The sequence below is a fragment of the Haliaeetus leucocephalus genome, unplaced genomic scaffold, assembly GCF_000737465.1.
Source record: "Haliaeetus leucocephalus isolate CR32 unplaced genomic scaffold, Haliaeetus_leucocephalus-4.0 Scaffold730, whole genome shotgun sequence".
NCBI classification, from domain to species: domain Eukaryota; kingdom Metazoa; phylum Chordata; class Aves; order Accipitriformes; family Accipitridae; genus Haliaeetus; species Haliaeetus leucocephalus.
Genome location: NW_010973166.1, coordinates 3,379,620 through 3,392,613, shown reverse-complemented (window position 1 = coordinate 3,392,613; position 12,994 = coordinate 3,379,620). Strand labels below are relative to the sequence as shown.

Here is a 12,994-nt window from a genome sequence, read left to right as displayed (position 1 = left end):
TCCCCGGCAGCATGGGCGGCTCTGCCTCCAGCCTGCTGGACGAGAGCAAGTGCACCTACATCCGAGGTAGGGCTCTGCGAGGGGGAGGCGGAGCGGCCGGCTGCTTCCCGGGGCTTTTTTGTCTGAGAGCGCTGCGTCTTGCAGTCGTGCTTTCTGGTGGGGAAAGCTCGCAAAAAAAGCCCCCCACGGGGGCGAGGAGAGGAAATCCCGAGCCCCCGCGGCGCGGCGGGGTGCCGAGCGGAGCCGGAGCCGGGCGCGGTGCAGCGGGCAGCCGGGAACCCCGGGCAGCGGGCAGGACTCGGGAGCCGGTGGGGTCAGCGGGGCTGGGGGACACAGCTGGGCCGGTTCGGAGGGGGACAGAGTGCGATGGGGTTTCTTAAACGGCAATGCTTTAAAAAGTACCGACGAGTGAGTTAGGAGGTGCCGAAGAGCAGACAGTAAAAACTTTCAAGAGTGTGGAGAGAGGCAGCCTGAAACTGCCCTGAAACAATTCCCCAGCACCGGCAGCCGAAACTGTTCAGGCACCGGGTTTTGCCAAGGTAGATCGGATCAAGACCATGTGGCCTGATGTTTTGCAAAGCCCATTGAAGGCAGTGGGAAAACTGCTAGGTGGGTATTTAGGTAAACTATTCAGACCTGTGCAAGAACAACTTTTTAACCCATTAAAATGTTGAGAGAGAAAATGAAAAAAATTGCTTTAAATTTATGCATATCACTATTAAACTACAAAGGAAAAGGGCATAATTCTGTATTTTGGGGGGTATTTTTGTATTTGAGTAGTTAAAAGATGAAATATGTCTTGCTCTTACCTGTCACCTGCTCTCCTTGTTGGTAGGGTAGCAGGTAAAGCATTTACAAAGCAAATTTTAAGGCTGGAGATCTACAAGCGAAATAAAAGTTTGCATGTGAAAAGGAAGCCCTATTCCAGTATATTATATATTATCCATCTGAAGCCTGCGAGAGTCCTCACTGCTGTGGACTGGGAGATCAAACTTGGTGCTGATGATTCAGACCACAGGGTGACTCCTGGGTGGTGCCCACAGCTGAGCTTGTCCTTTTATTCTGTTGCTTTGGGATTTTTTTTGTGGTGTAGGGGGAGTGCAAATGTTGAACTGCTCCTCTGTTAGGACTCCTCTGAAATCACAGTGGATCTTTCAAGAGATTCCCATAGTGGGAAGGATGTCCAAATATTAAATGGCCTTCACCCAAAAAACAATCAGCAAAGCTGCCAGTCTCACATGCGGAGATTTTTCTACAATGTCACCTCAGTATTGTCATCTTCTCCTGTGCCATTGAGGGTGGTTTCAGGTCCCATCAGAGCCACGAGGGTGCGATGCCCATGGACTTTTTTTTCTTTACACTCATCCCCATGCTGCAGCCAAAATTGCATTTCCACAATTCAGGATTTCAAGTTTTCTGGTCCCTGACTGAGTGAGGGCAGTTGTGAGCGCCTGAAAAGGCTGATGTCTAATTACTGAAAAAAAAAAAAAAAAAAAAAAGGTAGGAGATTCAGGGAGCTTATTAGCTTCTTCACAGCTGTGCAAGAGGAAATGGTACAAGATCTTTGCCCTGGACACCATCTAGAATTAGAAGAGGGAGCTCATGCCAGAGGGTTGGGAAATCCATGTCTGTTTGGACATGTGTGAAACTGGACTGGATGTGTGTATCTGAGACTTCCCTGTAGCTCAAAGGAAGCATGCCTTTGCCTTGCTGAGAGCTGTGTGCTCTTTAGATGCATCCCTAGTTTGCCTATCACATCTTTGCAGAGGCAAGTGATAAAGCGAAACCATTGTGAAAAAAGGAAGCATTGTGCTTATCCCCTGGCTCAAGCCTGCCGTTCTTGCTGTGAGGATCCCCCACTCTAAATTCTTGCTTTGAAAAATAATTAACAAGGCACTTTGTATAGAGGCTGCCTGTAAATTAGTATTTCCAAGAAGGAAAAGGAATCAGGAAGAGCATCTTAAATCAAAACACAGTGAAATCAAACCAACTCACCAAACCTACCACTCATCTTGAGGCTGGAGTCTGCAAGATTTGGACCTTGCTTATCTGTCTTACAGCGAGTGCCGTGGTGAGCTCTTCTCGTTTGAAGAGGAAGCGGGCTGAATCGCTGATTCTGTAGATTAAATAAGCAGTGCATATTTTAGCCAGCTTTGTAAAGGTTTGGTGAGTTTTACTAGCGGCCTGGGAGCTTTGGGTTTTTTTCCTCCAAAGATGATGCAGGGGGGTCCTCAGTAAAAAGGGAAAGGAGATACCTGCTTTTTGTCAGTAGAACTGTCAATCCATAGTGCTTGAATGGGGTGGTACTGGTGAGGGAGGTCGTGAGATAACAAGCTCAAGGATGCTGCCTCGCACCTCTTATTCAGAGTCTGCAGCCAGTGACATTCTCCAGACTTTGTACATTTTGGGATGCTCACTCATATTGGCCCAAATATCAGTAGACTCAAGACAGGAAATCCTGAGTATTACTTCAAGTGTAAGTTCGGTCTAGATCATCTCTAGTGCTCCCTCCCAACCAGTGTTCCAGTAAATAAATTTATATTTGCAATCTATATGTCCTGGTTTCAGCACTAGATTTTTGCATTTCCTTTCACATAGCTTGGTGGAGGGCTCGTGCCCCCACCTCCTTGCCTTTGCAGCAGAAGCTTGCTGTGGTTGAACACTGGCATCCTTCAAGTTAGTTCCTGCCGAGCTAATCTCAGCCTGCAGCAGAGAAAATTATTTGGGTGGCATGTCAGCTCTGCAGCATGCTGGGCTGCTGCCTGCAAGGTGGGGGGGTTAGCCAAAATTGTGTGGGGCAGAGTTAAACATGACTGCTTGAATGTGCAGAAGGATTGCTGCATGGTTGTTGTCATGATGGTGTAATTTAATTTCTTGTTGCCGTAATGATAATTTAATTTGTCTGAAGCCATGTCCCTGTATTGTAAAGCCTTGTGGTTTATTTAGACAACATTTAAGCTAAAACACAATGTAATGAATGGAAATGAGGGACTGAGGGCTAAAGGAGTAGATGGAGCTTTCAGCAACAAACTGATAGGGTTCCTTCATCAACATGTGTACAAATCTACAGGTTTTCTAATTTCCAAAAGTCTGTTTGCTCACATTGTTTGAGGGATGAGAGGAGAACAAAACAAGGACAAAAATTATGTGCTATGTAAAAAAATATGTACAAATATACTTGCAGGTGTCTATATAAACCAGTGAGAACATGGCTCTCAGCATGAGCACCCCCAGGTAGAGCCTGGGAGACGCTTTGCTCTGTGCGGTTCCCTGCAGGTGAATAGGCGCCAGCCTTGTCAGACCGGTAGAAGAAAGGAATCTCAGAGAAAATCATGAAGGCATCCTACATGGAGTCTTGGTTACTGAATGCAGAGACTGTGATTTCCACCTAAACCTACTTCAACTTCTGTGCTCTTAAGGAAGAAGTGATAGTATTGAACCAGCCAAATTGCACATCGTTGAGATCTGTGTATACTTGTACATGGGGCAATATCTTGAGATAAGACATACCTGAAAGTCAGCTAATATAATTATTGACCTAGTAGTGTGCATTTCCTGCAGCAAATAATGCCTAAGAAGAGAATATACGATGCCAATGTCTAATTTTTCAAGTGGTCTTCACAGCACGGTACATGTGAGGCTGTGTTTGAAATTGCAAGGGCAGGGCTCATCCTTGTGAATTTTGAATCGGGGACAGGTACTTCACAAGCTGCCTAAAGACTTATTTGTGGATGGCAGTGTTTTGCAAAATGATTTTTATACTCAGAAAATCTCTGCATTAAGAATCTATATATATATAGGTGAAGTTACATTTTGCAAGCCATCACAAAATATTTTGTCTTTTTGAAGCAGAAATTATTGAAAATTGGTCATTATTGTGGAATGAAATTGTGACTAAAACATCAAGATGCGATATTCCTTAATCCTACCTGGAGGAAATTAATGTCATAGTAAAATAATGGAAAAATGAGTCATTGGAGACTCCTGTGAGCGCTGGGGACAGCTTGTGTTCATTGGGAGAGGGTGGGTGGAGGCTATTTAGGGGAGAGTAGGAGGCCATGTAGTGCCAGCAAGGAGGTGTGGGGCAGAAAGCCAGACAACATGCACTGCAGCATTACTAGTATTGAAACCACAGCAGTTTCAAAGGTGTCTTCTGTTCTGTGTAGCACAACCCTGTTTTTATAACCATACCTACGGAAAAATATTTTTTTGCATTTATTTAAGATCCTTAAGATATTTTAAATACACACACATTATAAGTAGTAAAATGATTTAAAGCCCCCTGAAATTAAAAGAAATTTTAATAATAATTCCTCTAGGTTTTGGACTAAGCCCTTAAAAAAGAAGGAGAGACTTGTGGCAGAGATAATCCTTCTTTGTAGGGTTTTGGTGGGGCTACATGTGAATTATTCAGGGTGTGAGTGAAGTAGATGGAGTTTAAAAAATGGCAATAACAATTAGGAGATTGGGAATTGGTCATGTGAAAAGAGTTTATTAAAAAAATTCATGCTTCCAGTTTGATGAGGCATGGGCTAAACTTGTGATGGGAGGTGCTCATTGCATGATTTGTCTAATGATATTTAATGAGTGTTACACCCAACAGGGAGCGGTATAGGGTGGTAGTAGAGAGTTACAGACTCAGGGTGCAATCATGAAATTGGGGAAAAAGATTAAAGTGGCTGTTAAAACAACTTAGTAGTATGCCCTGAGAGATTGTTCCAGAGGTTTCAAGGTTGCTGATAGAAAATTTTTGCTTTGGGTATCTAATACTAGACAAGAAACAATCAAGGAAGCAGATCTCACAGCAGGGAAAAGGTGGAAATGGCCCCTAGAGTCTTAATGATTTTCCATTTCTGCAATCTCAGCAACAACAGTAGTAGAGGACCAAGCTCTGCTCTGTCACGTGTGGTCTGTTGGGACCAAATTTTTCTAAATTTGGAGAGGTGGAGAGTTTTAAAGCACCCAAAGCCAGTAATTTCAACAGGTGCATCTTCAAAAGAGTTTAGCGTACAAAGAATGAACTTCTCTGAAGGTTGTTTTTTTATTAAAGGTGCTCAGTGTGCTTGACCATATCCAATCTACCCATTTCTATCAACGTAAAGCTGTCCACAGGATAAGGCTTTGTAGTGATTTGCTTTTCATTTGTTTGTTTAAAAGCAGTTATTTTTCTTCCTTCCTTCCCTTCTTTTCCATCTCTTTCCTCACCCAGGCAGACGGGACAGCCCGACTGAGGTATGCAGTGATGGTGCTGTGACCCTGCGGTGCCCAGGGATGCACCCTGTGGGTTTTCTCATTGTTCAGGACTTTCTGAGCAGACCTTCCAGCTGTTCTTCTTTTCAGTTGACAGTGAAAGCTGTTACTTAACGTCTGTAAGAAATTTCTTTCTAGTCATTTGTTTTGCCTATGAATTTCAGTATGGTACTAATTAAGATGGGGGGGGGGGGGGGGTTGCACAAGGATAAAACACTTTAGATGTGTTCCTGCAAGACGCAGCATACTTAGAAAAAGTAGATAGACTCCTCCTATTCTGTCAAGTTTTAGAGACTGAAGAGGAGCCTGGTTTACCCTTTACTTAAAAGACAAGATAAGGAAAACTGTCGCTGGCTTTATGGGAAACTGTCTGAACAAATACCATTGGTTGTACGGAGATAAATCCCACTGACTCGGAGGGAGATAACCCAAGTACCTGATACAGCTCTGGAGTGAAATTCTCACCAGCAGCCAGCCGACGTGCACGTAGCTATGAGCAAGGATGCTGGAGGATGGAAGAATAACTTGGAATTAATTGTGGAAAAGTTGGCCTTTTTTGGACAGGCACTCAGACTGGATGTTGGATTTTCTGCTTTAAACTGTTGTGTAGTCCTTCTGGTTTTAATTTGGTGTACGACTGCAAGTATAACAAAGTTTTGTAAAAAATCTGGCTGCACTTACTGCCTTTTCTCTCAGCCTGTTACAAGCTATGTCTTGCTGTGTTTTGGAAATCCTCTCTTTCATTTTCCACAGGTGAGCATGGCTGTAGCATCATATAGAGCAGGAGTGTGGTGTCTCTCTGGACTTAGCAACATCTACTTTGTATCTCTTAGAGGGTGCTTTTCATTTTCACCTTCTGAGGTTTATGGTAAAAGCTGATACAATTTTTTTGCGATTCCCAAAATCTAAGGAAGAGGCAGGGTAATATTCTCTTTTACAAACATGTATTGAATCCAGAATTCATGACTGCGGGTTAGCACTTAGCAAGTACTATCTAGTCCAATCCTAATAGGCATAAATACCCACGGAATGAAAGAGTGAAGTAAAATGCATAGGAAATTCAAATTTTGATATGGATATGAGATTCTGTTCTTCATTATACGCACCTTGCTAAGTTTCCAAGTTCTTGAAGACCTTAAGAAATGTGATTTTGAAGAAAAATCCTTTTGGCTTTACTTGCTTTCTTGGAAGTTTTAGTCCTCAGAGAGGTTGTTGCTGTTGGAGCCAGTGGCAGATTTTCATCCCATAGTTTTAATAAATGGTGCCTGTCTGTGTTGGAAAGGAAAGGCAGACTGCCTTTGGTTCTTATATTCTTTAATTCAGGGGGCCAGGCACTTTATCTTAGACTAAATGCAAGCAAAAGGCATCCAGGAACGTGATTAATGGGAAAGGTATTTGCCACCTAACTCGAACAGAATTTACTGTACTTGGTAACTTCCAGATTTCAGCTTTGGGAGATTAAGGCAGTTTCCATTGCTCATATAGTCCCATTTATTAACTTCTTTCAAAAGTACTGTGAGCAATTTCGGAAGTTTACAGTCAGGTTGTTTTGCAAAGGGCATGGGCAAGAATTTCCCTAATCAAAGCAGGAGGTAAGATTTTGTTCTTCAGTTTGTCAATAAAAGGATTGTCCATGATCACATCCCATTTACCTTCTGTAAATGACTTGAGGTTTTCATAAACCCATAAATCTCAGTTATCCATTTTGTGGCATGGCTCCTCCTTCTGCCAAAGCATCTGAGAAGCAGGGTTAGGCTCCTTGCCAGTTCAGCAGGATCATCTCAAGCTCCCTTACACCAAAGGAAACCATGTCGCTTGCACAGGAACTAACCTTAAAGATGATGTACTATGTAACGCTTGCTACAGACCCTGCACTTGAAAACTGAAAGGTGGTTTCTTTCTGGGAGAGAAGGTGTTTTTGGGTAGTATTGAGCGAAGGGAAACCATCGGGTGGTAGGGGAAGGCATGTGGTGTTTTTCATGCTTTTCTGCTGTCTGCGTAGAAGAAACTACATACAATGTTGAATTAAGCATGGGTATCAATGGAAGGAGCTTCTTCTCAATAGAAAAAGTGAGAAATATGCTCACCTTTGCCCAAAAAAAGCTGTAATTGAGAAGCACACTGTAAGTGTGGAGTCTTCTAACTCTTTTGTACTTGATGTTTTCTGAAATCTTGAAGATTGGAGGTTCTTTAATTAGTGCAGCTTGGCCACAAATTATAAGACAGTCTTTGCATCTGATAGAAATTTTATTGATATTAAAGGGAGAAAAAGCAAGCTCTGAGATGATTAAAGCAGCTTTGTTGTTGATGCCTTTGGGCAGTAGCAGCTGAAAACCAGTGTCTAGATCAGGAAGGATGATATTCATAAGCAATGTGGTCATGGCTGATTTTAAAGTACAGCAGTATTTCTTTCTACAGCTTTTTCCATTGCTTATAATAAACATGCTGTTCTCTTCACACTTAAAGAACTATTAAAAGTGGCTTCAAGTTTTTGAACATGCATGCAAGCGTTTTAGTTGCTTTTGCAGTTAAAGGACAGTGATGAAACGAGGCCAACTCTTACATAAAAGCAAGATTAAAGCTTGTGGAAATGGCTCAAACTTGTGTGAAGAAAGGGTTTGCCTGTTTGGCTTTTCTAAAAACTTTATTCTGTATATGTTTATTAGTCTTACATATAAAAAAAATTTGGTGCTGACTCTATACTAATGCTTAACTTGATATGCATAACCTAAGGTTTTGGTGAATTAGTTTCTTTAGGTATTTAATTAAGTGTTAATTTTTGAAACCATAAACCTTTAATCGTCATGCTTCTGTGACGTTAGTTAGTAACTCAGACACAAAGAGTTGCTCTTACGCTTTGGATAGTACTAAAGCTTTAAGCCTACATATTAGGCCATTGTAGTACTACCAAAGTTATTATTCAGTTATTGCATCTTTTTTTTAAAAACTAGGTAGTTGTCTTAGCTAGCAATATCAGGACATAGAAAACAAAAGTGAGGCTGACTCTTGGGTTCTTCTGGTTAGATGATTAAAAAGTTAAAAGCAATATAGTTTTCAAAAGTATATAGATTATTTTTGTATGGTTGAAATTCTTCTAGGAAATAAGTAAAATAAGGAATACAGTAGTTAATTTATTTTCTAAATAACTATTTTTGGATTAGAAAAGTTATTAGAAATAACTTTTTTATGTTGTTTGTGATGATCTTGATTCTAAGCCTGTTCTTTTGCCTTGCCCTGGGCAGCGTGGTTCCTAAGGAGTGTGAGGATGCTACAGAGGCTTTCATTGTGGATGAGATGTTCAGTGTTTTCGTGCAATCCCTGTTCAGTGCCAGACCAGCCAAGTGTCTCTCAAGCAGTTTTCTGCTGAACGTGTGGTAGGTCTGATGTGAATGGGTGAGGTGCCACGTCAGCCAGCAGAGCGAGACCGTGGTGGTTGGTAGATGTTTGCCGCTGGCAGTTGCAGGTGCGTGGTCACGCTCCGAGATCTTAGAGGGTGCTGGGCCAACCCTTTAGATTGGAGCAGCGTGCACTCCTTCGGGACCGCCTCAAACCATGCCTGGCACTGCACTGCTCAACAGGCTGGGATGGCTGCGGTGATGGGGTGCAGCAATGCAGTAACTCCAGGGTGGAAAATAGCGGCAGAGGTTTCTGGCTTGTTACCTGCTTTACATATCTTCCCAGGAGCGAGCCATGATCTGTCCTTCAGAATAAATTCTGCTTTCGAGATTTATGCAAAGTGAGCATGTCAGCTGGTCTTAGGTTGTTTTTTCAACAGGTCATTGCTTAAACAGTGTAACGTGGTGCATCCTCCCTGTTACGATTTCTGGCCAGGTGGCATGCTGAGAAAAGCCACCCGCATCAGTGACTGCCCCGTTTTTGGACTCTCCACTGGCAACACCACCAGCGGTGATGCCTTTTCAAATGATAGTGGACTTGTAAGGAGATCATTGGTAATGGTGTAAGACAATCAGTTCATAGCTCCCCCAAAATGCTGCTGTTTTTTCCAGGTTCATTCTGTGTTGTGCTTCTAAGGTCAATGCACATTTTGACCGTGGCTCTCATGCATTGCAACAGACAACTTGCAGAAAAGGTCATCTGTGCCTGAATTGCACATTAGTTGTGTGTGGGACATGTTGGTCCTCACAAAGACTGTCTCACAAAGGCAATCCTTGTTCCTGCTTGTTTACTGTTTAAGCAGGCAAAACACACAAGCTAAAGCAAAGGTACAGAGAAATGAAGGCACGGGACCAGGGAGTGCCAGGAGTAGGAGAAGCAGCCTGTGCCAATCCCCAGTGCGGGGTCAGGCCTCTGCAACAGTTCCAGCTGCACCGTGCTGATGTGTCCCAGACAGGCTATGATACGTGCTAGGGACCAGCTGGACCTTTAAGCACCCGTGATCACTAAATACTTTCACAGCCAACCTTAGGAAAAATGCCTACAGCTTCTTTAAATTATTAAAACATCTGGGATTTCCTAAGAAGGTTTATATTCCCTAGGTCAAGGTAGCTGCAGATTTTGTGGAGCTCAAAAGCTCCATGCATACTGCTTCTAAAGATCCCCTGCCCGCTGCCTGGGATGGTTCATTCACTGGAGTAATGCCTTCCTGGATTTACTACCGGTTTTTAGTTCTGTGTGCTTGGGATCCCAGCTAAAAAAAATTGCCCTCATATGCCTTATCTGGAAACTTGCTGCCTGCCAAGGACCTTTTCCTTACTCTTTTCAGAGATATATGGGCATCATTGCTTCAAATTTACAAAAGATGCCACCACCATCCTGCCACTCAGCATCCAGCTCACTCATCCCTGTCCTTTTAGCTAGCACTCTTCTTCAGCCCCTCTCATCTGTTGTCTTAGGAAGCAATTTTTAAAGGTTTACGTGATATTTTCCTTCCTCTGCATGAAACCACAGTTGCTATTTGTGCTGTGATTCTCTGCAGAGCTTTGTTGCGATGTTGATAACTGAAGACCTGACTCTTGAAGCAGCACTGGGGACATTAAATATCTTAGGTGAACATTGTCTAAAGACTGACTTGCTTTTATTGAATGTGATACAGAGGATCCTTGCATATTTTCACTTAATATTCCACATATTGTAATGGTCACACTAGAGGAAAGGCAAGCTTTCATCATCCCCCAAGCAAAGATTTAATGGCAGGGTCTGTGCAAAGGGGAAAAAAAAAAAAAAGGCTTTTTTGCTCTTAGGGGTATTCTGTAAAGTAATATCGTTGTCTGTAATTTAGTCTTCCAGACGCTTTCCACTGTTTTCAGTTGCAAATGAGGCTTTGCCAGTCTTCAGCTGTTCAGACTGAAGTTTCCATGCTGAGCATCTGCCTCAAATTGCGTTTTTGAGAAAACTGCAGCTAAAATGGATGAGCTTTTTTTTTTTTTAAATAATTAATTAAGCTAAAGAAAAATGTATTTTTCCTCTCTTGATGTTCTGTTGAGCAGCTCAGGTGTATCCTGCAAGAGGAGGGAAAGGGTTGGGGGGCATAGAGCCAGAATAAGGGAAACCAGAGGTGAGTGTGAAGGGTTTCTAAGCACTGCCAGTGTTTACCTGCTGACCTAAACCCTGTTGTTTCCGTATTTGCCCTCTGTGCAGTCTAGCAAGTAGCTGCAAACCCCACAGCCAGCAGCAGCTGTTCACCCCTGTAGATAAAGGTGATGCCACAAAGCAAACACAACTTTCTATCATTTAAGCTTACTGAGTTAGCTGAAAATGTCCATGGATCTGAAGCCCTGAACTCACTACTGATGCTCGAGGGACAACAGGGTGCAAAGGCAGCTTTTTGGTATATTTTTCTATTAGCTTCATTCAGTAGAAAGCCCTAGATTTGTTGTCTGGTTTTGGTGGTTTTTTTTTTTTCCCCTTCTGACATTTCCTGTACACCTGCCAAGCTACAAAGTGCTGTCCCAGCATCAATCAGCTGATCTTCCTGCTGAGATACTGTGATAGGTGGTGGTATTTTATGTCATGCATGAGGAGTTATGGCTAGTAATTTGGATCTTGACAAACCTAGTGCTAGATTTTTCAGGGAACTGGCCATTTTAATGCTCTCCCCAGATTTCCAGCCGGGCTCTGGCTGTGCTCAGTTGTGACTGTGGGCACTCAGCGTTTCTGTAAATCAGAAAACAGAAGACAGCAGGAGCTATCTGGGAGCTTCTCCCATAAGTGACATACATTTTGTCCAGCTTTACATTTTGTGGCAGACAGAGACAGGATCTGGTTCTTTGGGGTGGTATTTACCTGCCCTAAATATAAATCAAGTCCCTGCTATTTCCAGCTAACCATGCCACAAACTTTCAGAGCTCCCCAGTGAATGGGGCAGGTACCATATGAACTTGATTAAATGATGGTATTTTTTGATGTGATTGTAAAGTAGCTTTAACCACTGCTGCTTGTACTCTGTCAGACTTTGCTCTGAGCCTAGGAAGCAGAGGCAAAACTACTGACACAAGGAGTGTTTGAGGTTAGTGATGGTTTGTGAGCGTGACTGGAGGGAGGTATCCAGATGTCATGGTTGCATTTGATGTGTCTGCAAGGAAGAGCCCCAAAATCATCCAGATTGTCAGATGATCTAAGTCAATGGTGGTTTTATGGTGCTTTTGGAGGAGAAAAGATCATAGAGTCGTAGAATGGTTTGGGTTGGAAAAGGGCCCTCAAAGATCATCTAGTTCCACCCCCCCTGCCATGGGCAGGGACACCTTCCACTAGACCAGGTTGCTCAAAGCCCCATCCAGCCTGGCCTTGAACACTTCCATGGACGGGGCATCCACAGCCTCTTTGGGCAACCTCTTCCAGTGTCTCACCACCCTTTAAAAGTATCTCAAATGCATATAGAAAAGGGGACTGTCTGAACTAAAGACACAGGGGAGACATGCATTCTTGATTTTCATGTGCTTTTAAAATGTAATCACGCTTGTTTAGTTATTTATTAGTGTTTTTACCAAGCTTGATAATTTGCAATGGGCTTTCCAGCTATGTCCAGGAAATAGGGAATCAGCTGGAGTTTCCTTTACCCCTCTTGTGGCCCACACTGAAGACCCTCATTTGCAGAATGCAAAATGATCATGTAATGAAATTGTGCTAAGAGCACAGATCTGTTATGCTGCAGTATTTTTAATGAAGAAGGAAGGGCTTAGACTGGGACTATGCCATTTCCTACAAATTAATGTTGAAAAAATTATTCCCCAAACCAAACATTGCCTGAAAAACAAAAGGAAAGTAGCAAATGTCAGTAGGCATGGTGAAGGTGTGTCCACCTCCCGTGCAGGTTGGAATTAGCAGATCAGTTGCGTGTGGAGGAAAGGGTGACACACTAAAACAAACCTGTAAACTCTTGGGAAAATCCTATGTGTAAAAGTAACACAGCTGTTGGCTTGTTCATGGGGGGTTGTGTTTTATAGAAACCGAAGCAGTCTCTGGCATTTCATGGATCAGACCTTGGAGGCATTGCTCAGTATTATAATCTACCAAAATGAGGGGTAGGTGGGTGCACACCTACCTGGTGTAGCTTCCTATATCTTGCACAGGAGGCTTGATAGACTGGAGCCAATGGTTGTTCCAGCATCTTTTGGTTTAAAAAAAGATAAACTATCAGAAATCCTGTGAAACTAACTTATATGTGCTGCACAGGAGGATTTAATCCAGGCAAATCAACCCTATTAATCCAAGTGTGCACTGTGTGAAGGAGGGACATATATCCATTTGAATATGAAACTAATAAATCATCTGAAATTTTCTATCC

General features: G+C 42.8%; 1 protein-coding gene across 1 annotated transcript in view; it reads left to right on the top strand.

Annotated features, from left to right (window-relative positions):
* Positions 1-11: 11 nt before the first annotated feature.
* FAM129A (family with sequence similarity 129, member A) overlaps positions 12-12,994 on the top strand; it is a 69,568-nt gene continuing 56,585 nt past the window's right edge. The window contains exon 1 of the mRNA XM_010580731.1: positions 12-66. Within this exon, the coding sequence (XP_010579033.1) occupies positions 12-66 (55 nt within the window). The remainder of the gene's footprint in view (positions 67-12,994) is intronic.